The sequence below is a fragment of the Trichoderma citrinoviride genome (genome assembly GCF_003025115.1).
Source record: "Trichoderma citrinoviride strain TUCIM 6016 unplaced genomic scaffold BBK36scaffold_15, whole genome shotgun sequence".
Lineage (NCBI taxonomy): Eukaryota > Fungi > Ascomycota > Sordariomycetes > Hypocreales > Hypocreaceae > Trichoderma > Trichoderma citrinoviride.
Genome location: NW_020194723.1, coordinates 3,703 through 28,857, shown reverse-complemented (window position 1 = coordinate 28,857; position 25,155 = coordinate 3,703). Strand labels below are relative to the sequence as shown.

At 54.1% G+C, this 25,155-nt stretch overlaps 8 protein-coding genes across 8 annotated transcripts; 3 read left to right on the top strand and 5 right to left on the bottom strand.

The window, feature by feature from the left end:
* Positions 1 to 14: 14 nt before the first annotated feature.
* On the top strand, positions 15 to 3,087 carry BBK36DRAFT_1136408 (hypothetical protein; the record flags this gene model as incomplete). Its single annotated transcript, XM_024892966.1, has 3 exons — positions 15 to 499; positions 558 to 2,576; positions 2,642 to 3,087. Exons 1-3 carry the CDS (start codon positions 190 to 192, stop codon positions 3,085 to 3,087), a joined length of 2,775 nt encoding a protein of 924 aa, XP_024746075.1. The 5' UTR covers positions 15 to 189.
* Positions 3,088 to 3,587: 500 nt separating this feature from the next.
* Positions 3,588 to 4,899, bottom strand: BBK36DRAFT_1183342 (hypothetical protein; the record flags this gene model as incomplete). The annotated part of the gene is made up of 2 exons (XM_024896353.1): positions 3,588 to 4,697; positions 4,795 to 4,899. 2 exons carry the CDS (start codon positions 4,897 to 4,899, stop codon positions 3,588 to 3,590), a joined length of 1,215 nt encoding a protein of 404 aa, XP_024746074.1.
* Positions 4,900 to 6,159: 1,260 nt separating this feature from the next.
* On the top strand, positions 6,160 to 9,698 carry BBK36DRAFT_1183340 (hypothetical protein; the record flags this gene model as incomplete). The annotated part of the gene is made up of 3 exons (XM_024896352.1): positions 6,160 to 6,191; positions 6,264 to 8,674; positions 8,731 to 9,698. 3 exons carry the CDS (start codon positions 6,160 to 6,162, stop codon positions 9,696 to 9,698), a joined length of 3,411 nt encoding a protein of 1,136 aa, XP_024746073.1.
* Positions 9,699 to 10,095: 397 nt separating this feature from the next.
* Positions 10,096 to 10,977, bottom strand: BBK36DRAFT_1144297 (14-3-3 protein; the record flags this gene model as incomplete). The annotated part of the gene is made up of 1 exon (XM_024893666.1): positions 10,096 to 10,977. One exon carries the CDS (start codon positions 10,975 to 10,977, stop codon positions 10,096 to 10,098), a length of 882 nt encoding a protein of 293 aa, XP_024746072.1.
* A 1,728-nt stretch (positions 10,978 to 12,705) lies between these two features.
* On the bottom strand, positions 12,706 to 12,861 carry BBK36DRAFT_1128304 (hypothetical protein; the record flags this gene model as incomplete). Its single annotated transcript, XM_024891599.1, has 1 exon — positions 12,706 to 12,861. One exon carries the CDS (start codon positions 12,859 to 12,861, stop codon positions 12,706 to 12,708), a length of 156 nt encoding a protein of 51 aa, XP_024746071.1.
* A 951-nt stretch (positions 12,862 to 13,812) lies between these two features.
* Positions 13,813 to 16,483, bottom strand: BBK36DRAFT_1172048 (hypothetical protein; the record flags this gene model as incomplete). Its single annotated transcript, XM_024895670.1, has 7 exons — positions 13,813 to 13,837; positions 13,894 to 14,093; positions 14,154 to 15,248; positions 15,313 to 15,789; positions 15,840 to 16,134; positions 16,208 to 16,338; positions 16,391 to 16,483. The coding sequence occupies 7 exons, from the start codon at positions 16,481 to 16,483 to the stop codon at positions 13,813 to 13,815; spliced, it is 2,316 nt and encodes a 771-aa protein (XP_024746070.1).
* A 718-nt stretch (positions 16,484 to 17,201) lies between these two features.
* Positions 17,202 to 18,286, top strand: BBK36DRAFT_1172047 (UBC-like protein; the record flags this gene model as incomplete). Its single annotated transcript, XM_024895669.1, has 3 exons — positions 17,202 to 17,265; positions 17,365 to 17,662; positions 17,746 to 18,286. The coding sequence occupies 3 exons, from the start codon at positions 17,202 to 17,204 to the stop codon at positions 18,284 to 18,286; spliced, it is 903 nt and encodes a 300-aa protein (XP_024746069.1).
* Positions 18,287 to 18,665: 379 nt separating this feature from the next.
* On the bottom strand, positions 18,666 to 24,377 carry BBK36DRAFT_1127796 (hypothetical protein; the record flags this gene model as incomplete). Its single annotated transcript, XM_024891553.1, has 2 exons — positions 18,666 to 24,160; positions 24,311 to 24,377. The coding sequence occupies 2 exons, from the start codon at positions 24,375 to 24,377 to the stop codon at positions 18,666 to 18,668; spliced, it is 5,562 nt and encodes a 1,853-aa protein (XP_024746068.1).
* Between the last annotated feature and the right edge of the window lie 778 nt (positions 24,378 to 25,155).

Sequence of the window (25,155 nt, the reverse complement as noted above, 5' to 3'; positions counted from 1 at the left end):
AGGTATGAAAGTGCTAGCTTGGGTGCCGACCCGATCGTGGGATCAAGTGCCAAATGCCCGCCATGCCCTGCAGGCTTCTTCTCTCCCCCTCCAAACTCGCCAACCTCATCAGCCTGCCTTGACTCGGAGCCCGTCAGGCCTTATGGTCGTCAACAGAGCAGCTGCGCTGACTGGAAGAGCCCGCCCACGATGAGCGGCAGGTTCCTCGCAGCGAGTCTGCGGCCTTTGGCGGCGAGAAACACCTCGGCCGCCTCCCACTCGAGCGTCCGTCACTTACACCGATTCCCAACCGGCGGCCTGCTGCGGGCAGATGCCTCGATACGCGAGACCCGGAGACGCATGTGGTTTGGCGGCAACGCCTTCCACAACCAGGTCATCACGCGGAATGCTTCCTTCGTCCGCTTCCTGCCCAAGCTGGTGCTCAAGTTCGCCAGGATCCCCGCCATGTTCGGCGGCCTGGCCATTGGCGCCTTTGCTTGGGTCCAGTATCAAGCTACACGTATGTTGTCCCTCTGATAGGTACTTGTCGACGGCGTTTTGCTCACCGGTTTGCTTAGAGGCTGGCACCTATGCCATTTCCGTCTTCAACACAACCCTGGATACAGTGACAGGGACGGCATCTAGTCTGTACGGCACGGCCAAAGACGTCGCGGACCAGACACTCCAAGGCTGGGAAACCACAAAGGAACGGGTCGAGGTTCCCGCATGGCTGAAGAAGGTGCTGGGAATGTCCGAGGGAGGCGGTTCCGGCGGAGAGGGCGGCCCTGATGGCGATCCCAAGCACAGCAAGGTCGGCGCGGCCGCGGCCGTTGGTGCTTCAGCTGCCGCTGTTGGCTACGACAAGTCAGAAGAGGACGATTCGCGCGACTCGCTGCAGGCTTCCAAGGACGATCAGATGATGGTGCTGACGAAGAAGATGATTGAAATTCGAAGCATCCTGCAGAAGGTCGGCCAGTCCAGCTCCCTTACGCTGCCGTCCATTGTCGTCATCGGCTCGCAGTCGTCCGGAAAGAGCTCGGTGCTCGAGGCCATTGTCGGTCACGAGTTTCTGCCAAAGGGCCTCAACATGGTCACCCGGAGGCCGATTGAACTGACTCTGGTCAACACGCCCGACTCGGCCGAAGAGTATGGAGAGTTCCCCGACCTCGGATTGCGAAAAGTCACCGACTTCTCCTCGATCCAGCGAACGTTGACGGAGCTGAACATGGCTGTTTCGGAAGCAGAGTGCGTTTCGCACGACCCTATCCACCTGACGATATACTCGCGCAACGTTCCCGATCTCTCCCTCATTGACCTGCCCGGTTACATCCAGGTTGTGGGCCAAAACCAGCCCTTGCAGCTGAAGCAGAAGATTTCGGAACTCTGTGACAAATACATCCAGCCCCCGAACGTCATCCTTGCCATTTCTGCCGCAGATGTCGACTTGGCCAACTCAGCAGCCCTCAGGGCATCTCGCAGGGTTGATCCCCGGGGCGAGCGAACCATTGGCGTCATCACCAAGCTGGATTTGGTTGATCCTGCCCGTGGAGCTGCCATCCTCAACGACAAACAGTACCCTCTTCGGCTCGGCTACGTTGGAGTCGTGTCCAAAGCCCCGCACTCACAGGGGCTCTTCAAGATGGGCTCTTCCGATCTTCTTGCCACCATTGCCAAGAACGAAAGGTCCTACTTCTCCGCACACCCTCATGAATTCGGACCGGAGGCGGGCGTCAACGTGGGCACCCTAAATCTCCGGAAAACTTTGATGCGTGTTCTGGAACAGACCATGTCCTCCAGCCTGCAAAGCACAAGCGACGCCATCAGACAGGAGTTGGAGGAGGCGACCTACGAGTTCAAGGTTCAGTACAACGACCGCCCGCTCTCTGCGGAGTCTTATCTGGCCGAGAGTCTGGATGCCTTTAAGCATTCCTTCAAACAGTTTACCGAGGAATTCGGGCGTCCAGAGATGCACGAGCTCTTGAAGAGCGAGCTTGATCAGAAAGTGCTGGACTTGTTGGCCGCACGATACTGGAACAAGCCCGTGACGGACCTGACGCCAGCGCCGCAGGATGTCGATAACATCGCCGACCTCCCCAAAGCCGACCCAGACTCTCTCTACTGGCGCCGCCAGCTGGACGCATCGACCTCGGCCCTCACGAAGCTTGGGGTTGGGCGCTTGGCGACCACGGTCATCGCATCGTCTCTGCAGGCCCATGTTGACAAGTTGCTGGCCAACTCGAGCTTTGCGAACCATCCCTTTGCAAAGAAGGCCATAGTCGAAGCCGCTTCCACCATCCTGAATGAGAGGTTCTACAGCACCAGTGACCAGGTCGAAAACTGCATCAAGCCCTTCAAGTTCGATATCGAGGTGGACGAAAGGGAGTGGAGTCAGGGCCGTGAACATGTAGTCACTGTGCTGAAGAAGGAGCTGCAAGATTGCGAGTCTGCGCTCGCCAGCCTGGAGCCCGCTGTCGGTGGACGGAAGAAGTTGAAGGAGGTCATGACCTTTGTAGACAAGGCGCGAAAGGGCGACATCACCGTAGAAGGCGATGGGCGAAGTGGTGCGGGAGGATTCAGCGCCGCGCTTTTGGCCAAAGGTCAGTTTCTGTTCATTCCTACGCGTAATGTGTTTGTGCTTTCCAGGTCTGACGTGAGAATCCAGGGAGAGAGGCTGTCTTCCTTCGAGACAGGGCCGACATTATCAAGATGCGGATGATGGCCGTCAAGGCCAAGCAGTGCAGCAACCCCAAGAACAAGTACTACTGCCCCGAGGTCTTTCTGGACGCCGCAGCCACCAAGTTGGCTTCCACGGCTGTTCTCTTCCTCAACGTGGAACTGCTGTCCGAGTTCTACTACAACTTCCCGCGGGAGCTGGATCTCCGCCTTGGACGGCACCTGTCGGCGGAGGAAGTCGAGAAGTTCGCCAAGGAAGACCCCAAGATCCGGCGGCACCTGGACGTCATTCGGAAGAAGGAGCTCTTGGAATTGGTGCTCGAGAAGATGGACAGCCTCCGGCAACTGGAAGGAAGAGAGAGGGAGCATGGACATGGACCCAATGCGAGAAGAGGGGCCGCTCACCAGGAGCGTGGACGATGGGGACTCTTTTGAGGCCCAGTCCGTCATTACGGATGCCTGGACTGCCGTGCGGGACGACGCTCTGTTGACCACTGGTGTTCCCCTTGCTTGGTTATACGGAGTTTGAATGTGCGGTGACGGTACTTGGTCACTACTACCTACGTTATGATTGCTCTTTACAGCGGCTTCAGGAATCCTCACCAAAGAAAAGGAAAAAAAAACCCAAAAAAAAGAGACTGAACAGGAAAGGAGAAACCGGTGAAAGAGAGGAGAGAGAAAAACCAAATCAATGTATGACACGTCATGACAATCCCCATATTCGGCGCAAAGGATCAATAAAAGGAAAGATATCAAAGGATGTATATGAGAAGACGATACGCAAATAACCATATCTGTATACTCTATTCAACCTGAACATGTGCACTTTATGCGTCGTTCTATGTAAACCATCTTGACTTGAACCAAGACGCCGAGTACAGTAAGGGAGCCTATAAGCACACGTTAAAGAAAAAACCATGAGCCCGGCGGTCTTTTCAAGTGCCGGCATCAACGGTCGTTTCCAGAGTCACCTCCCACCTTACGTTTCCCCCGTTGCCGTAGCCTTCTCCTAATCTGTTTTGGATGAGGGCCGAGATGCGATTGCGCAGCTTCACCAGTGCCAGCTCATCGTAGCCATTTGTAATGATGAGCTTCAAGTTGGCCATGCACAGGCCATAGTGGACTTGCCAGAATTGGGCGCCGTCCACACGGGCAATGCCCGATTCGGATTCGATTTCACGCAGGACGGCGGTGACGCCAACGTCGCCCCTGTTCCCGCCGTAGGACATGAGGAGCATGAGTCCTTGGGCAACAGCAACACGCATGCCCAAGCTGAACATAGCGAGGGAGATGACGGCACAGATGAGCCGATCAAGCCAGGCATACAGAGAAATAGACAGCATAGGCAACAGTGAGATCAGGGCGGAGAAGAAGAGGGTGAAGAAGTGGAAAGGGTTGGAGAGGATGCTCGGCAGGGTGGCCAGATACGAGACCCTCATGACCTTGGCGATGCGCGCGTGGTTCTTCAGGCCATAGGCGGACACGAGCGTGCTCGCGATGGCGGCAGCTGACACAACGTCAAGCGAGATTCGCTCGTGGCCGTGGCCATGCTCATGCTCATGGTGGGCTTCGTGGTCGCCGACGGATTCGAGGATATGCTTGAGGTTGTGCGAGAGGAGGTCGAAGCCGCCGAAGAGGAGGAAGATGGACATGGCAAAGCCGGCCAGGATCTCGGCTCGCTCAAGTCCAAACGGGTGCCGGATGCTGCTGCGGCGCCAGACCTCGAAGTTGCCGAGGACGTCGACGACAACGCACACGGCGGCGCTCCCGGCGTCGAAGAAGACGAGGTGGGACAGGGCCATTGCGGCGAGGGAGCCGCCGGAGCGGTAGAAGATGAACATGGCGATGGCGACGTGGCACAGGCCCCAGTAGAGGCGCATGCGCTGGTCTCGCTGCAGGCTTCGCCATGCCTCCTTGATGGTCGGCGTGGGGAGCGAGGCGGGGAGGACGGGCGGCGGTCTGGGAGGCGGCTCCTGGAAGATCTGGTGCTGTGCCGACACGCTACTATGCTTGTACCGATGCCCACGGCGCTGGCCAACGTTCTGCTTTCGCTCCAGACGTCAGCTGTTTGAAGAAGAGGGCGGGGGAGGAGAGACAAGGGTAAGACGGCGGAGCGTCTCGAGCTGGGCTGGTTGGACGAACCGATTTGACAGGAGTGGTTGAGATCACCTGTGTTTGGAAGTTGAAGGGATTCGGAGCATCGGCTGCTGAGCCAGCATTGTGCAGGGACTCGGCCTCTGTGGCCATGGTTGGCGATGCGATGCCTCTCGAGGAGGATGCTGGATAGTTGGTTGGGCGTTGGAAGAAGAAGCGGGAGATGGCGAGACGGGACGGGATGGATTGAGACAGAACTGCTAGTAGTTCGAGTTCCCTGGACTGCGGCACTACTCCTTTGCCATGGTCGCAGAGGCTGAGGCTGAGGCTGCACAATCGCAATCGCAGTCGCAGTCGCAGTCGCAGTCGCAGGCTCTGGGGCGAGTTGGGAGGTGGGAGGAAGCTGTTGTTGGCCAGCAGTCGTGGTAAGGCGATGATGCCTCACGCCAAGGTTTATACTGGTAGTTGTAGCAGCACGAGTGCAGGCACACTCGGTGAGCGCCAGCGGTCCCCTGCAGCTGCGGAGTCCTGCGTTAGTGCATGTACTAGTACTACTACTACTACCTGGAACTTGGGCGCGTCTGGTCTCTGCCTCGGTACCTTGCCTTATGGCTGCCACCATAGAAGAGGTAGGTAGACGTCAGGTATAAAAAGACAAGGAGAAGCGTGCATTGTGGTCATTCAACAGCCGCCGGGAATCAATTCGGCCAATTGATCCCTTTAACCCTTCTGTTGCTTTGGCCACTGGCTAATCGGCGAGGCGGCAGTCTGGCGGGAGTCAATGGCTATCCAGAATCCCCCACAGATGAGTATCGACGGAGTAGAGCAAGGTATATTGAAGAGAATGCAAGATGACTGCTTCCATCACTTGCAAGTAGAGTTCGGGTCAATTTATTATTTCAACTCATATCTTTCTTCGTGTTTCCTCTCCCATATCTAAAAACCCGGTATATCTGTCCATTGGCGGGAGTGCACTCAGCAGCCCCGGTAATACCCAACCAGCCAACGCCACCAGGCGCAGCATCCCTTCAATCATCGTCATCTAACGGGACACCTCGCCCAAACAAAGGCCAACGATAAGAGGCTGGCAGATCTCCGATGGCCAAGGTAAACAGCCCTGGAATGCTTATATACTGGGGCAGTCCAGCTCCGTTGGTCCAGTGGCAGAAGCGAGGCATAAACCTTAGCCAGCTATCTAGCAGTAGTACTGAATAGTGCTACCCTAACCTTTACCTGCCACTGACTGTACAGACAGAACTAGCTCTCGACGCCACAGGTTTGCGCAAAGCTTCACTCACAGAGGGCAGCTTGCAAAGACAAACTACCTGTTACAGGCGGGCAGACAAGAGACACAGGCACAGACGGGGCAAACAGACGGACAATGCCGACATCACATCGCAACCCGTCCCTCCGATGATCTGGTACCTGCTCTATCCGCTGCGAGGGTGAGCAATACCACCCGACATCATATCCCACGCTCTCAATTCTCCGCTGACTTGGCCATCCGCCTGCCCTAGAACAACAGAGGCACCCGTCCTCTCGGCATCTCACCCGCTCCGCAGCGCCCTCACCCGCTTCGGCCGCTATGCCTCCCGCCATGCCATCTCGACGCTCCTCCTCTCCGTCGGCATCGCCTCCCTCCTCATCTACCCGCTGCCCTTCATCTACAGTGATTATGCCATCAACGGAGCCTCGAACGTCCCCCGCCATGTCTGGACCGCCGCCCAGCCGCTCCCGTACGACAGCGCCGCCAGTCCCGACATCGTCATGCGCTCCATCTGGGTGCACTCGAGCTACATGCAGGCCTTGAGCCCCGACGTCCTCCTGTCCGCCCTCGACCTGCAGGACGAGCTGCTCGGCGACACCCGCGACTTTGGCCCCAGCGCATCCTTTGGCCAGCTGCCCCCCGCCGGCTCCGGCTCCGATGCCGACGCCGCCCTGACCCCGGCTCAGCGCGACGCCCTGCACATCGTCAACGGCCTGACCAACCAGTCGTGGATATTCCAGTCGCCGCTGCTGTACTGGAACTGCTCCCGCGACCGCATCCTGGCCGACGACGACGTCCTGGCCACGGTCAACGCCAACAAGAACCAGTCCACGCCCGCCAACATCACCCTGCGCCACTCCATCGTCTTCAGCGGCAAGCGCTTCGAGGACCGCCGCTTGCTGGCCGCCGATGCCCTCGTCATCACCCTGCTGTACCGCCGCGACTCCCCCGTGGGCCGCCGGTGGGAGGCTGTTGCGCCGTCCTTGCCCGCCAAGGTGGGCGACGAGTGGGATATCTATCCCCCGAGCGGCAACGTCTCGGCCAGCCAGCTCTACGAGTTCCATTTCCGGCCCATGTCGGTGCAGGATTCCGTCGTCCTCGCCCTGGCCTATACCCTGGCCCTGGTGTACTTCCTCCAGCAGGTGTCCAAGCTCCGCGCCGTCAAGTCCAAGTTCGGCCTCATCGTCACCGTCGTCACCCAGATCATCATGTCGATTGCGGCCAGCTTCACCATCTGCGCCGTCTTCAACATCGACCTGTCTCGCATTCCGCGGGCCGCATACCCGCTTGTCATACTCTCCATGAGCTTGGAGCATGTTCTCCGGCTGATGGACGCCGTGGTCCGCACGCCCTCGGGAGAGACCCCGAGTACCAGGATCGGCGCCGCCTTTGGAGAGACAGCGCCCACAGCCCTGGTCAGCACCGTCCAGAACGTCGTGATTCTCCTTGGCCTGTCCTATGCCGTCTCTGCGGGTGTGTCCGCGTTCTGCATCTTCGCCGCAATCGCCATTGTGCTCGATTTTTGCTTCTTGTCCAGCTTCTTCATCTCCGTCCTGAGCGTCGATGTGCGGCGGATGGAGCTTGGGGACGCTCTCGCCAGAGAGGCCCTGCGCCGCAAGCGAAAAGCGCGCCGTCCTCGCGAGAACCCCTCGTGGCTAAAGCGTTTGCTCGAAGGCAAAATTGCACTGTCCACCCGGATCGCAGGCTCAACCGTAATGATAGGCTTCGTCATCATCGCGCAGTCTCACTTCTTCGGCGGCGGCGCCATTTCTCAGAAGCTCACTCATCTGTACGGCGGCCAAGACATGGCGCCCAACGTGTCATCCCCCGAGGCATCGCTTCTGGAGGACATTCATCAAGCAAGAACTCCCACGTCTTGGCTGCGGCTGCAGGACCATGATGCCGCTCGTGAAATCATCCGCCTCATCAAGCCTTCGGCCTATAGCTACATAGCTAGAGTCTATGAGCCTTTGGTGTTCGTAAAGAAGGGCTCCAACCGCATGCCGGTGATGAGAGAGCCCGCTCTGTTGCCCGCGGCCTATGATTTCGTGCATCACCGGCTCGGTAGCTTCCTCCTCGCCGACATCGTTGTGGTTGCCTTGCTTCGTCTGCTAATGAGCTTCCTGCTGACAGAGGACGAGGCCAGGGTGGAGGAGCTGCACGACTCGAGTGACCAGTCCAGCCTGTCTGTGAAAACGCTCTCCGGAGGACACACTCTCGACATAGCCATGCTCGCCTCCTCGCCCAGAGGCTACGCTGTATCGGTCGGGCTCGATCGTGTGATTTGGCTGTGGGATCTCAACCATAGGAAGAAAAGCACTACAATCCCCACCTCAGAGAGGGGAGCCATGATCAAGTTCCCTGTCCTTGCAGTGGCCATGGACGAAGATTCGGACTGGCTGGCCATCCTGTCATCCGACACGGTCGTCTTCTGGAACATGGTCACCCATCTCCAGGGCTCGGCCGTGGCTGTAGAAACCCATAACCAGAAGCCGGAGGCCTTCTTTCTGGAGCCGAGCGCAATCGCATCGTCAGATATTCCAAGGGCGGTCATCGTATGGAAGAATGGAACGGCATTGGATGTAGAGCCGACGACGGGAGAAAGCCGCGAGTCCACTATCTGTTCAGGATTGACGTGTGCCCGCCCGCTCTTGAGTAAAGGTGAATCGAGCTTTCCCCCCATTCCGTTTACCAACTATCAGTGTAGCTGACCAGAGGGATACCTGTCCCTCTCTCTACAGTTGGCAAGCATTCGAGGCCGAACATCTCCCTTGTAGCAACATCTCGAAATGGAGACGTGCACATCATGGCAAGGCACGGGCTGCTATGGGAAGAGCAAAAGCTTCTTGCAGGACGGCTCGCACGCGATGAAGTTCACCAAGTGGTGCCCCTCTCGCCTCTCCCCTATTTCCTTGCATCGTCCAGAACGGAAATTCTTCTCATTAGCCTAGACGATGGCACAACCTCGTGGAGCTTCCCTGTAGAGGAGATGCGGCCGCGGTCGCTCGCGTGCGCCTTCACCCGCTACCGATCATCCAACGACTTGCCAATAGGGCTAGTCTCCTTCACTTTTAGCTACCTGGCACTGGACTCGGGCGATTGCATTCTGCACACGTTTACGCCTCCAGAAGACGACGACGCGATTTGTCTACAGAGTGTCGACGACGACAGTCTGGTCAGTGGATGGTGCAGTTGGGAAGACGCCAGGGAAAGGAAGAAGCACATAAGCAACCCTGGCGTCTGGAGGCTCTTGTCTGATGGCAGCGCACTGGGTCTGCGTCGCCGACCCCGTGCCGATCTGAGACGGCATCGCCGACAGGAGGCCGCGTCAGGGGTGCGGAACCGCATGCCCAGCGCAGCAAGTCAAGAGTTGGGGGCCTTCAGCTGTTGGGAGCTGTGGAGAGTAGCGTCCAGCGACTGGGAGGAAGCGGACGAAACCATGTCTCTCTTTCCTGATAACGAAGACGCAGGCCACTTGGTTGTCTGCGACCTGGGCCCCAGCGTGAGGGTCGGGCCGACATCGGTCGCCTTTGCCTATGGCAACGTCATCAAGCTCGCGACGTTGAGCGGGCACAAGCCTTTCGAGGCGGGCGTCCAAGAGGTGAGTCGCGAATCGCCAGTGAATGTGCCAACCAGGCGTCGCAGACTGGGGACCACAGTCAAACCAGTAGCATCAGGCCAGTAGTATCATGACAATTCCTGAAACGGTATTCGGTTGGAAGAGGTGAGGTGTGAACTGAGGTGTCGTGTATATGAAGATGCTACTGCCGTGCGCGCACAAGTCAAGGCGGGAATCTGCCAAGGTAGCTGGAGAAAAGCAAGATAACTCATCTGCACATTAAACTATAGGGATATAAGTTTATATACCAACATTAACTGTAAACATGCCGTGCGCGCGTGTGTAAATAAGATCCGTTGTAAGTGCTAGATACGCTGAGTGTACACCGAGGGAAAGCCGACAGGGAAATATATATGACGGATGGGCGGTTCGTAATAAAGGATCGGCGAGCATCCTGGGTCGCGTCGTTGGGTGAGGGACTCGACACCCAGCCCGCTATCGTGGTCAAATACCTCGTCGCCGCCTATATCGGATTCTCCATGCCGACCGGAGGTGTAGCCCCAGGAGAAGAAGCCGAATGCGATACCTGAGCCTTGCTGTGAAGGGTGTTGTTGGATCCGAGGCCACGTCTCATCATCTTGCCCAAAACGGTGACCAACTCGCAGGCGTCCCGAAACATGTCATCGTCCATGCCTTCTGTAGCTTCGTAGACCTCGTTAATCGTATTCCTTGCCAGCGTGCGGCTGGCATCGGCGTCGTGGACACATTCGTAGAGGAAGGCCGCATACTCCGTCTTGACGGATAAGCGCAACGAGTGGGAGCCCCAGAGGAGTGCATCGGCAAGCTGCGCGGCCTCTTCAAAGTATTGATGTGCCGTGGGAAGGTAGTCTTTGGCAGGCAGCAAGAAGGAAAGCGAGTGCGCGGAGACTGGGGCTTCGAAGCCTGGGGGAGGGCCAACGGGGCCGCCTTCAAGCGAGTGGTGCATTAGATGCTGGTAGTCGTCTGCGCCATACATGTCCTTGCCGCCATCAGCCGGCACGGCATCGGGGTCCCAGCCCGGCATGTTGGATACGCGAGGCTGGTTCCGAAACAGCACAAAGATGTGGTAGAAGCTGGCGCGTAGCTTATAAGCCAGGACTTTCAGCTCGACGCAGTTGGTGACGAAAGGAATGACATATTCTTGAAGCATCTTGAGCCCTTCGCGCGCCAACCACAAGATGCGCATGATGTTTTCGTGAAGCGTAGCATCTGGCTTGCGCTGCTTCTTTACCTCGACGAGCTTGTCTGAGAGCCTGAGGGAGAGTCCAAGAATCTTAAAGAGGGTTGAGGAGAGGATCGCGTTGTCTCCCTCAACCGACCTGGCCATCCGCCCCAGATACTTTTGGTCCACCTCAGAGGACGCCATTGCAAGGCGGATGCTGCCTTGCCCCCCCTATCCCTCTCTTTTAGAGTCAACACCCTGCAGCCGGAGAACGGGAGCTATCACCGGAGGAGAACTGCGAAGCGACGGGGCTGTCTGATGTGGTGATCCAAGTAGGTGTAAATAGATAGCGCCGCGGCGGAAGATGTGAAAAATCCAGTGCTGTGGGAGGCGCTAGGATGCCGTATCTGCAATTTATTGACAAAGAAATATCGATTGATCCAACTGGCAGAAGAATAATGGCAAAGACATGGATTTGATAGAGTGGCTATGTGCAGATGTCGTCAGTAATGATTCAGCATTGCAAGTATATAGGCAAGTAGTAGTAGTAGCAATAGTCGAGAAGAGCGAAAGGGGATTGCGGCCGAGAGACGAAGCTGGCCAAGTCAATCCGCGGGTGATGACACAAAGGGCCATTGTACTCTTGTCCGTAAGTCACGAGATGGCGTGAAAGACGAGCGAGCAGCAGCTGGACCTTGGCTGCACCCAAGCGTCCCAAGGAAGCCTTGCTGCTCGACGCTGGAGGCGCCGTATCGAACATCGTCAAGAGGTCGGGTATGTACTTCTTGAGACACGGCTTGCGGTCACCACAAAGGGACGGAGCGTGTGCACCAGAGTCGACGCCACTGTGATCGGTTGCTCATCCTCCAATCGCCAAATCTCCAATTTTCAATCGCCAATGCTCCGGCTCACCCACGCCTCACCTCGTCCGAGCATCGTGCCATGTTGCGCCGTGTGGGCGCCATGCGTGTGTCGTGCACTGCGAGGCCAAGGGGGGGAGACGGCGGGAATGTGTACTTTGATTTGGTCATGGCAAGCGTCGCACAACCTACCGATTGAAGAAGAGAGGCGCTTGAAGCGTGGCTTGACGGCGCTGCGGCAACGATGTTGGCCCTGATTTGGGTGCTGGAGTTGGGATGTTTGGTCGAGTCCCGTTGGCGACGGCTGCGTTGGCACGAAGCGATGAGGTAGCAGGTACAGACCAGTGACAGGGGCTGCGATTCGCGTATATTGGCGGACTCGCGCGTCTCCGAGTACCTGAGGTAAGTAATGCCTGGGGTACGGAGTACGGAATACGGAGTCAGAGAGGGCTGTACCTGGATGTACATGCATGCATGCATCTGTGTGCTGCTTAATTCCATCCGCGACAGGGGTTACCTGCATACACCTTATTGCCTACATGACGTTGAAGCTTGCCAGGGTCGAGAACTACCTTACGAGGACCTCACGATTGATATCGCTTCGACAGAAGGCAAGCAAGGCATGGCGGGTTATGTACTGACAATTTGAGTACATGTGCACCGAAATGATCCAGAATGAAAGATATGTGTCAAGTAGATATATACGACTTCATCTAGAAGATGGTGCGCCTCGTAGATACATGGCTGATATAGTAAAAGTGTACATGATGAAGGATGTGATATCGATATATCCTGTATCCCCTCCCCTTTCTCAGAGTCCCAGCCCGGCCATGCCCGTTCCTGCTGTCCCGCTGATGAGCTCCTCGAGAAGATTGGCTTGCGGGAGGAGCCATGATAAAAAGCCAGATGTTCCACGGTAATCGTCGGAACAAAGGGCCTGAACGTCGAAAATGATTGCGATAAACTGGTGGTTCGGTCGAGGGTAGATGCTGGCGCCATCCATCTCAGCGCGAGAGTTGCCTCGGCTGCAGACGGGAGCGTCGCCTCGGTGTCTCAAGCATGCTGAAGCTGCTTACATGACGGTGCAGCCAAGGTTGCCGGTGAACTTCTTCTCCGCGGAGGTGGGCTTAGCCATGACGGTGCAGCCAAGGTTGCCGGTGAACTTCTTCTCGCCGTTGTTCTGGGGCTTGGCCATGACGGTGCAGCCGAGGTTACCAGTTTGAGCCATTTTGAAGAGTGAGGGTTGGTGGGTTGGTGTGGTGTGTGTGTGTGGTTTTGAAGAGTTGCTTGGAGGTTGTTGCTTGATGAGATGATTCTCCTTAGCCAGGACGGAGAGGTTGCCTTGCTTTATACCTGAAGCTTCTGGCTTGGCCGTCGTCCCAAGTCGTCCCGACTGCAGTTGGCGGTTGGGCACCGAGCATTGTCCTTGACCATTGTCCCAGCGCATCCGATTGTTCTCATGCGCACATTGCCACGCATCAGATTGTCGGTCCCGTGGACTTCGCGCTTTCGCCTAGGTAGGCGGTAACATGAATGCAGGACTGAGGCTTGGCTCCGGGGCAAATTCCGCTCTTCGACAGCCCGCGCTGGCGGTCTGGATTCTTTCTGCTTTGCAGGATTGATGCATGGGCCATTCCGCAGCCGTTCTGCCCTCTACAGCGTCAGCTTTCAGCCTTGAGTCTTCTTCACGTCGAGTCCCATTGTTCTCAAGAGTGGATACCAGAGCAGCCAGACCGTCCCATATGAATATTATCACCTTCATATTGTTCTTGTCCCTGTTTGAGCCAACAACACCTTTAGCTCCAGCTCCTGACTAATCTCTGCCAACCTTTACCCGCCTCCCCCAGAGCGTGCCAGAATGAAAGTGACAGAGTAGTACTATTGAAGGCAGTCGCCTCAGAGGTCTAGGAGATGCATTGTCATCAGCACATACGTCTATTTTATTATGATTAGAGGTAAAGCTAAAGCCGGTTTGGTGTATAGAATGCCGAAGATTGTCTCTCTCCCCCTTTTCATCCCCTTCGTCTCCTTTTCTTGGCCGCTTCTTCTCATCGTTGCCGCGTCACTACCACCTACCTAGGTACCTTAGGTATTGTTTGAAAAGATAAGGTACCTACCTACCCAGAGGTCCCAAGTAATCTGATCGCTAGCCCTGCTCCTAACACGCTGCCCATCCATCTTAATTCGTGCCACTAACGGCAAGCCTGCACCTCCTGTCAGTACGCGTCGTCTCATGGCTTGTTCAGATTGCGCTTCTTACTTCATCAAGTGATCCATAAAGGTCTGCAAGGATACATCATCCGTGAAGATGGTCTGGGCCGAGGTTGCCCCCACGCCACCATATGGTCCCGTCGTATGGGTGGTTGAGGGATTGAGTTTTGACAGCAAGAATCTGGCCTGGGAGCCCCCGGCATCGCAGATGATGAATCGGGGGAGCGGGAACCGATCCGTGATGAGATCCTAAACAGTCACATTAGTCGTTGCCGCACACGCTTTTCATTCATTCGCCTTTGCGCTTACTCTTGCGTCTTCCTTGGGCTGCTCTAGTAGTGCGGCAAAATTCTCGTAACCTTCTTGTTCGTGGTAGCCCGCCTTTCGCCACTCGGCAATGGTCTCGCCATGGAAGATGAGAATGTGGAAAAAGGTATCCAGCAGGAGGATATGAGTCGGTTGGATGGAAGCTGAGTCAAGCAGCACCGGCTGACCGCCCTCCTGGTCGAATGTGTACGAGTCCAAGGTCGGCTGAATCATGACGAGGGAGTTGCTGACGTCTTCGTGGTTCAGAACGTGACGATAGAACGCAGTCTCGTCGGGTGAGTTGTTGAAGACCTGCAGAAACTGACTCCGTCGGAGGTGGAACATAAACTGGGGATAGAGCGTAAAGTTCTTCTCCAGGCGGAACGACGTCGGGTCGTCCTTTCGGTAGTCTGCAAATCTGGAGCAGAGCCGGATCAACATCCTGTCCACCCAGCGAAGCACATCTGGGCCGTCGTCGACTTCGGCCTTGAAAACAGCAATCCGCGACATGAGGACGGCCGCTGCTTCCTGGTCAAAGGACTGCGCAATGGCTGGATCTCCAGCGGGTCCGCTCAGATTCCGGGCAATGGTCGTCACTCGAAGATGGAACTGGCCTGACGAGTGCTGATAATATGTCAAGAACTGCATCATGCCCTTCTGCGGTGCCTGCTGGTGAGTTGCCGGCCCTTGATTGGCAACCTCAAAATAGATACCGTAGCTGGAGTTGGGATCGATGCCACACATCTTCCATGAGCAGGTGTTGCCAATGCCACATTCCGTCTCACCAACAGAGACGGACTTTTTGTTGAGGGATACTGCGTGCCCGATGAGGCCAGTGACCTTGAGCTCCTTGGTCGTCAGCACTTCGAGCACCGCGTTGAAGCCCATGAGAAGATTATCGTCGCCATCCTTTTCAAAGATGCGGACAAACGATTGCTTGAACATTGAAGACGTGAAGCTGTCAGTAAGAATCATATGGCCTCCTGTCGAGTTGCAGAGCCCCTTCATCTCGAGCAGCCCAACCTGGTCGAGGCAGCCTGCGAAAATATCTATGATATGTCCATTGTGAGCAGTGCGCTTGGCAAGGTTATCATAGAACTATGAAAATTGTGTCAGTTCCTCGTGCCGTGTAGCTGTTTACAACAATTGCAAGTTGCTTTACCTTCAGTGCCTTCTTGTAGTACTTGGCATTATCGCGGTCAATGTCATGGTGTGAGCGAATCGGCTCCCTGAGTTCTGGTCCAACCACCATGCCGGGGCCCTCGGTTGCGGGACCGCCCGCGAAGAGCATGATACGGCCACCAGCGTTCTGGAACGTTGATTCCATCAGCCCAATGGCAACACTCAGAGCGACACCCGTGCAACGGAGACTCCTCCGATCGCTGGCAGTTGGCCAGGGGTCTTTTTGCAGCGACTCCAGAACCTTGGTGAGCTGAAATTCGGCTTGCTGAACGGGCAACAGAAACCTTGACGTGGTGCCAGCGTTCATTGGGCGGGCCGCCTGTGGTGGCACCCCAGGTCGGACACCCTGAGAAGTCAGTCCCAGCATATCTTGGACAGTTTTGGCGGAGTAGTCCTTGCTGCCACGGAACACATAAGACTTGGCGCAGCCCTCATAGCCGATTTCATGGACTTGGGCCTGGGATTCATTAGCACTCGTTTGCAGATGGGGCCATGGGGCGAGCGGACCATCGTTCCGTATGTGATGAGGCCAACCAGCGCATTCTCTGGCAGCAGGCTGAGACTCATGACCAGTGACTCCTTGAGCGCAGCCAAGCTATCCTCCTCCTGACACAAATCAACCACGTATAGAAACAGAGGCGGCGCGGGCGCAGGTCTCGACAGCCTGTACTCGATTGTGGTGTTTGCAGGATGCAGTTCCGGCGGGATCGCATTGGCGGTGATGTCTTTGTAGTGCGGCGGCAGCTGGTTTCTTGAGAGGCAGAAGGGGCAGATCCATACACGAGCGCGAACATCCACTTGGCTAACATGGACATCAGTTAGAAACGCTGCGCGGGCAGACTTAGAGACAACTGGCTAGTGGTGAAGGAGTTTACCAGAATGGGTTGAGGACCGATCGACAAGGCTGCTTGCATGTAACGGGCTCGAATTGGAGCAGGGGCGTATCGGGCTTCTCTTTGAGCGGCGTAAACAGAGCGCCTATGGGTACGACTAATCGCGAGGCTTCCTGTTGATCTATGAGCTCGGGGTCAGGGTTATCGCTTGACGAAATCAAGTACCATTCGAGAGCTGGGGAACACGTTCCAGCTGAGGCGGACGCCATCACGGTCCTCGACCTCGCTCCATTGCTCCTTGAGTGCTTCGTAGTCCATTGGCAGTCGAGTCAAATCGTCGAATGCGCTCGGTGGGTTGGATGACGGCTAGGCCACAGGAAAAGAAGAAGAAGAGAAGAGCTCTGTTGACGAAGTCGCAGCAGTTTCTGCGCAGAGGTGAGCTCTTCTGTATGATAAGATGGGAGTGAAGAGATCGCAAACGGCCTTTTCTAGTAGGCTTGCAGGCAATCCGCTTCAGATGTGAACACGTTTTGCAGCACAGAGAGAAGCACGATCCAGATATGAGGACAGCTAACAGTCGGAGCTGGTGAGACTCTTTGGCCAGCGTGGAGCATCAGGGCCCCACCTCGACCGATAACACAATGATAAGGTACTTCTTCTCCGGTACCTGGCACTTGACGTCTTAAGTTGCCTTGTCGCATCTTGTCTGCGTCCGCGGGGCAGGTGCAGTGACATACTTTCCTTCCTGGGTTGTGATTTTTTGTGGACACTTGGAAGGTTGGAACCAGCTTCCTCTTTCAAAGATGCCATCTGTTCCCTCTACAAATATCTAATACCTACCTAGTACCTATAACTATACCTTACCGCGAACAACCTCGGTCAGACATCTTCTCACCTCCTTCGCGCCTCCACTACTTGATCCTCTCGTGACTTCCGTCGAATTGCTGCTTCGCGCCAATCATCATCTCCAGCAAATCACCCATCTGCCCAGCTCACGAACGGCCTTGGGGCCACCAGCCAGCAACATCCGCGACCAATGGCGACGTCAACGGCTTCTCCCTCTCATACCAACACCAAATCCCCCACGATTCGACGCATACGTGAGTTCCCATGCCCCCGATCTCTCAAGACAGGAGGTTACGGAGGCGGAGTCTGGGGTTCAATCATGCTTCGCCCTCACTAACTCGGGCATTTCCCAGTCCGCGAGGCTGCAGAGCTTTCAAATACGCCGTCTCCCGACTACACCGCCGAACCGCTGGAGTCGGATCTCTTCGAATGGCATTTCACCCTTCGAGGACCGCCAAATTCCCCCTATAGCCAGGGGATATACCATGGTCGCATAATCCTACCTCCAGCATATCCGCTTCGACCCCCGAGCTTTCGCTTCTCCACCCCAAATGGCCGCTTCGAGGCCAATCGTGAGATCTGTCTCAGCATCAGTGGCCACCATGAGGAAACATGGCAACCAGCATGGGGCATCCGAACCGCCCTTGTCGCGTAGGAACTCCACGCTCGAATATGCACCCATGTACCTTAACTGAACCTTTCACGCCTACTAACTGACGGTTTTTGTGGCACAGGCTCCGCAGTTTCATGGAAACAGATGTTCTAGGTCAGTTGGGTGGCCTGGAAACCACTGAAGCAGTCCGCCGCCGCCTTGCTCAAGAATCGACGTCCTTCAAATGCGCAGTCTGTGCGAGGACAAATGCAGATATCATTGCCGAATGCGAGGATCGGTGTAAACAAGCTGCTTCCTCAAGTTCAGACATATCAGTTCCCGCTGAGCTGAACATGGCCTGGAGGGATGAGCTTGAGACGACAAGGGACCAAGCATCATCGCCTGGTTCGAACCGGATCCCACCTCGACCCAGTTCCGGGGAGGGAACATCTGACGCAGCTGAGCTCGCAGAGGGTTTTGTACAAACTACTCCCAGCCGTCCAAATGACGTGATAGCACAACCAGCATTGCCGATGCAAGCTCCTGGGACTCGGCGAAGCTCCTCGACTACCCACCAGGTGAGAACGGGAAGCGATGAGGTGCCTTTGTGGATAGATAGGGTCATTGTAGCGTTGGTGATCTTGCTAGCCGCATTGGTTCTGAAAGTGTTGTTAGGTAGATGACAGGCTTTCGGCCTAGATAGGGAGGAGTTGGCATTTTTAACAGGTTGCATACATAGCCAATAATACCCCCCTGATCACGAATGAAGGGCAGGTCCGCCAGGTAACGAAAGGTTATCTAGTCTCACTTACAGAGCACGGCCGGAAGCCAATGCCGTCGACTGCCTGATATAATATTTGCTTTGAGCATCCCCAATCTCTAGCCCTATGGTGCTAAGCTAAAGTTGCCCGGCCCGGGGAGTAGATGAATATACCAGTTAGGGAGGCGGCCTCACAGAGGCCAAAACCTCACATAGTATAGTCCGGTCGCGAAAATATATATTCAAACGCAGCATAAGACGCCTTCTCCCAGTAGGGACCGTCTGGTCGCTCGGAGCTGCTCTTATCGGCTGTATTGCCACGGTACGGCTAGCCACCACCACTCTCCGACAGTTACACATACTCCGCCCATGGCCTCTTCGAAGACGCCGGTTTTCAGGCCCCAGTCGATAATGAGCTCTGCCTCGAACTCGTCCAAGATGGGCCTCAAAGAGTTGCAAACGTCCCTCACAGCCATGGGCCCTTTAGTGGCATAAGTAAAACAAAAGGCTCCTAGAATGTCGGACCACCTTTTGGTATCCTTCTCCCCGAAAAAGTCGATCCACTGAGGAATTTCTCCCTTCGAGGTTGTAGAGGGTAGGCCTTCCTGCACTACAGCTTGCAAAACGGCAATGTCCTCGCTGAATTGGTACTCCTCTGTGGGCACGGCTTGGAGTCGGAAGTGATAGTAAGATTTGGGGTACTTTCGGCTTTCGTAGTTGCCCGGTTCGAATCCTAGGGGAATGTTCGGTATGTCCATGGGGACAATTTTGATTCTTGCAGCAGCATTCAAATTTGTCAAGGCCATCATAGAACCATCATCCAGCGTATATGGAACCTCGAAGGCCTCCCTTTTCCGAAAGACGGCATCCATCTGCATTTTGAACGCTGCTGCTTCTTCATACTTTGAACGTTGCGCTACCCTGTTGAGCGTTGACAGATACCATTCACTTAGCCGGTACGGACGACCCCCAAGCGGCGTCTTCTTGCTCCTGCAGATGACTCTCTCGGCCGTGAGTTGATCAATTGCCTGCTTGAGTAGCAGAGAGCCTTGTCCTGTGCCTTCTTCCCTTGAAAGGGTTAGAAACTTTTCCCGGATTTTCCGCACCGAGTATTTCGCTTCGCCGGTGCAGCAAAGCGACTTGATCCACGACCTCGCGACGTCTGCTTTGCCGAGATTGGTATCGTATTCAGGGTTAACGGGGACTGCTCCGGGTTCTGATGTGACCGCCTCAAACCGGGAAAATATTGACGATTGGGCGTGGAAATATCTCTCACACCAGTCTTGCTCGCCAGACTTGCTGGTTACCAGTGAAAAACGGTGAGCCAGAAGCTCTCTCGTCTCTGGAATTTGATAGCCCTCCTGGCGAGATAATCCTGACGCCCATTTGATAAGCGTCTGCCAATCGTAGTCAGTTGGGTCTTCAAAGTCAATCATGGGCAGTTCCTGGCTTTCAAAGGCCTCAATCAGCCGTTGCTGGACATCTCGCGTGAACTTCTTTATGTACGCGCCCTGTTCCTTGCATGCAATGGCCCAGAATTTACGCAAGCTGGCCAGTCGGGCATTCGGGAAGATGTGAAGTAGAATGCCCCAGTCGATAGCTTTATCAGCGCCTCCCAGCAAGACTCGAACAATGACAAAGGCGGCTAGGAGGTGTTCTTGGCTGACTGGCTGGCCGTCCACTGTCTCTAACGCTTTTGAACTCTCCTTTCGATCCGTACCCTTTTGAGAGATGGACGTAAGTGGGCGGGTTATCAAAGCCACGCGTTTGACCTTCGATTTTGTAGCTTCGCCAACAATCAAAGGGCGCCTTGCATATCCCATGACAGATGTATCCGAGCCGAACTCGGAATCTTCTTCGTCATCACTTGATGTCAAGGCTCCTGGTGTGAACACACTTCTGTCAAATGACAGAGGGGTTAGGTGCTCTTGCTGCCGCCACTCTATACCAAGAGGGGAGCTACTAGTTCCTACTCCGGCCGAAAGATTGACAAATAGGTTATATGGACCAGCAGCCAGAGGCAGCGCGCTGGTGAATTGCTCCGCCCGGTTCAGCTCCAGATCGAGACAGTCGATCAGGCACTTCATAAAGCTGTCATAAGCAGCTTCAGCGCTGACAGCACCGTTTGACCTTCCACTTTCATTTGCGGAAAGTCGTTTGTCAAGGTCTTGTACCATATCAGCCCAAAAGAACCACTTCGGATCCGGCATCCAGCCGCACAGCGTGAAGCTGGCGTTACTGCTCTTCTCCTCAAAAAAGGGCAGCCCGAGGTATGGCCAGCTTCCATGATGGCCTAAAATCCGTCGCACACCATTCGCCATGGCGAATTCTGCTCCTTGAGCGGTTGGTGAACCTTGAAGAGGAGTATTCGTGCGAGTCCATCTGGAAGACGGTGTTGTTCCTAGCGATGCTTCGTGATCGCCAGCACACCAGTCGTCTTCCAGGAAGGAATTTGGAGCCAGGAATTGTATCTTGACTTCGTGAGTGGTGTGAACCTCGTTGTGTTTGTTGCCATTCGGGGGATCCATCCTCTTCCCAGAGAGCCAGCTGTTTGAAGCCCATCTTGCTCGATACTCGTCATTCGAGGGCGCGGATAGAGATGCACAGCTTGGGCTCTTTGTACTGGCCTGAGTAAATTTCCTTCGCTTATTTGGAGTTGTGTCACTCAAAACTCCATGAGGCCTTTTAGATGAAGATTGAGCTGCATAGACCGGAGCGTCCAATTGCGCAACCTCGCCGGCAAGAACTCGACGTCCTCGCCGATTCTCCTTCTTCTCTCCATATTCAACCACATTGTCGAGAGTGTGAAAGGGCGAAGGTATGAAGGGCTGAGGGTGCCGTTGTTTGATTTTGTCGACCACGGCCAATGTTTCCGCAGAGAACGCATCAAGATGTGGCAGCGTGAGGATTTGACATTTGGAGAAGAGGCCGCTCTGATCCTGAAAGCCATGCCAATGCTCCAGTACCGATTTAGCTTTCAGCATTCGACTTAAAGCCCATTGAAAGTCCTTTGTTTTCGGTACTGGCTTGCCAGGATAACGTTGGTTCCAAAGAGTGGTGACAGCGTGCCAAAGGGAATGCCCTCCAGGAAGGACTCCATCTCGCTCCCGAAGCATATCCATGAGCAACGTGGAGATTTGATCGGTGATCCCGATTCGGGGGGCTTTTTTGCTTTGGACTTCCATTCCTCTGTTGCCCAACCCGGAGTCATGGCGTTGCTGGCTGCTTACGGTTCCTGTATCTGTCTTTGTTGTGTGAGACGCCGTCCCGGCTGCCTCATACATGGGCTCGCGATGGTCGTCCCGATCTCCTGAAGTGCTCATATCTTCGAAGGGCAATGGCGGGGTTGGACGTGATTGGATTTCGTCCGGATTGAGAGCGGCGTAAGGATAGGTTTCGAGCTCATTGGCAGGATAGTCCCGATTCTTGAAGTCGAATGTTTGACACGGTTGTCTCATGTCAACCAGTAGAGACCCAACATGCTCGTGGGGAACAGACGATAGCTTCAAGGCCTTTCTATGCTCCGGAGTTGGTTGATTAACGTATGACCGACTCAAAGCATAGCTTTCTTTCTCTTTCACTCTTGGAGTAGTCGGAGATGGCGTGTTCAGCCGATATTTACCACCATTGAATCTGTGTTCCGTTGGCGATGTTTCGGATATTGAAGATTCTTCATCGTCCCGCCCTCTTTCTCTCCTTTCCCTATCCCGCCTGTCTTCAACGGCTTTAGCCATTGTCTTTCGACCTGAGGATCTCGTCCCTAGAGCCGGGGCTGCATGGGCATCATCAGTTGACTTAATTGCGCTGGTTGATCGGAGAGCAGATCTCGCCTCCCGGCGAGACCCGTCAATATTGGCAGGGCTAAAGGATGGGTTACATGAAGTTTGAGACTTCTCCAGGTGATATTTGAGGCCGATATCATTCTTCCAAGTCTTACCACATTGATCGCATTTCCATCCCTTGAGTTTCGTCGCGTCATCGGTGGGAGTCCTAAGCCGCCCCTCATCGCCAAAAGGGTGAGAACCCCGATCTCGCCCACGTCCTCGCCCACGTCCCCGTCCCCGTCCTCGTCCTCGTCCTCGTCCGCGGCCTGCAGAGTGAGTGCTCCCTATGGGCAGATACGAATCAGGTGGCGACGATGCAGTCGCGCCTGGAAGATTGTCGCCTGTATGAATATCTGTAGTCGCTTCTACTAGCTCGGGTTCCATGAGCTGCTTGAGAATATCACGGGGCACCTTTAGCTTAACCATTACTGAATTCGAATGGGGTTGGCCTTCGGTCGTGGACGCAACCTCTGCTTCAGGCGTCTGTTGCATTTCATCGTCTTCATTCCGCTCACTCTGATGCTCTGGCCTGATCTTTCGAGGCCTGCCTCTCTGCTTCCGTTGAGATAATGTAGCTTGGCTAAGATTAGCCAGCTTTGAGCCCCCAGCGGATGCTTCCTGGTCGAAACCATACGGCGGGCGTATACCAGTCGGGTTCTCGTCGTCGGGCAGTTCCATTCCAGCTGGCAAAGCATCCACATGAAGCATCCAGTCCGTAGCCTGTGGAACAGGGGGCAGCGAGTATCTGTACGACGCAACTTTCCCAGCTCTAGAGTGCTCACTGATCACTTGTAGGTGCTGCAGTTGAACAGGCTGGATATTCGGCGTAGAGAGGCATGTTGTCAAAGACGATAGGAAACGTGTGAAAGATACACCTAGCGTAAGCCCATATACGTCGGGATTTGTCAACCCGGTATCACCGCATGCCATGATATTCTTCGTAATGGCAATGGCCAACGGTTGATCAGCTGACCATGCCGGCGCGACGGTCAGGCACTTCGAGGAAGCAATCGGTTCCATAAACGACTCAGTAGCATCGTGACTTTCTTGGTTGTAGGATTCGCCTGTCCTCGCGGGCTTCCCGGCCCGCTTTCCAGTAGCTAGAAATATAGACCAATCCTTCGCAGTGAGATCACGATTGAACTGGACGCAGTCATTGAACACTTTGTTGTTCAGCTTCGCTGCCACGTACCGAATCGCGTCCCGCGCATTCAAGAACCGGCAAACTTTGGAAACTACCTTCATTTGCCATCGCATGCCGAGGACACCCAACTTGGCTTTCAGGTCTTGCATGCGTAGAACACCCCATTCCTTACAGACTGCCATTATAGTGGTTGCGAGAGCCGTATAATCAACAGATTCCCCTGTCCATCTTGTGTGCCAGGGAACAGCGTCAAGGTCGATGGCTAGGACCTGGCGAGAAAGATTCATCTCCGCCTCCGGCTCTGTGGCTGCGCTCCCATCTTTCGGCAGCGGAGGGGCGAAGAGCTTGAGCCACATTTTGCTGGTTTTGGTTCCCCTTACAAGTGTTGTACGCTTGGTAATATAACCTTTCTTGACCAGTGCATCCGTTCGCTTCGGTACTGAACGCTTGTCTTGGTCGACCAGGCGGCCAAGATCACCTTGCAGTATTCCGCGTGCTTTTGTCGAAGCGATGCCAAGAAGTAGAAGCCATTCGGACCGAGGAACGCGCTTGTAATCTACCGCATGTCCAGTGATAGCCTCCCACATCGTCTCCTGGGAGGCGTGAATTCGAATGCCGTGACCATCATGAAGTTTGTCCAGCGCCAGCGCCTCTGGGAATGTTAACCGGTTGTATTGTCGATCAGGCCCAATGGATATATCAGTCCGCCGAGCAAGCCATTTCCAAACTGTGGCGACTGCATGATCCGAGAACGTAAACCTTGGGTTTTCGGGTGTCACATCGTGAGCATTGTGGAAGGCACTGGCAGCACCGTCGGAGAGTTGGAGAGCTAGTTTTGCAGCATCGTTGAATTCGCTGATGGGCAGGCCTGCATTGTGAGCATTAACGACGGTTATGCGATAATCAAGGGCCTTGAATGTGCTGAAACGGAGTTCTTAATGTCTTCCGGCAAACAAATGCTACAGGATGGGAGACATACCTTCTTCACCAGCACATGATATGATAAGCAATACACGAGCGATTAGCCCTTCGAGTTCCAGTGCCATACTAGACTATAACATGAAGATTGACACATTATAGAAGGTCAAGACGAGGTCTGTGAAGAAAGGCGAAACTTTATGATTTGAAGATTTTCGAGATGCTCAGCGGGTTGTTAGTGCTAGATCACAAGCCCCCACCTTCGTCTTAGAAAAGGTACTCGGCAGGTGAAGTAATTGTCTATTAGAGGGAGCTGTAAAGCTCGCCTATAGTATCACCACATACTAGAAGGCTCTAGCTAATTACAGACTAGCTAAAGAGAAGACTATTAAGTAATATTTTTACTATTTATTATTAAACTTTATATATTTAAGTAATTATATATAATATCTTTATATATAAAGATTTATAATTAATTATAATTTTATTTTAATTATTTTTTATTATAATTATAAGTTAAATTAATATATTTATATAATATTTAAAGCTTTTATTATATACTTAATATATAAGAATTTAAAAGAATTTAATAATAATAAAGTAAGTTTCTTTTATATTTACTTAAGTATTTATAATAGATTTATATATTATAAGCTTAAACTTTACTTAAGCTTAAAAATAAACTAAGCTATTTTAATATATATTTTATTACCTTAAATAGCTATAATAAGATAATAGCTTATCTCTTTACTTATTCTCTTATATAAGAAAAAGCCTTAAGTTAAAGTAAAAAACTTATATATTATATATTTACTTTAATAATAGGCTTTACTTATTATATTTTTATTTATTAATAAAAGTACTTTATAAATATAAAAATTATATTTTATAAGTATATATAAAAAA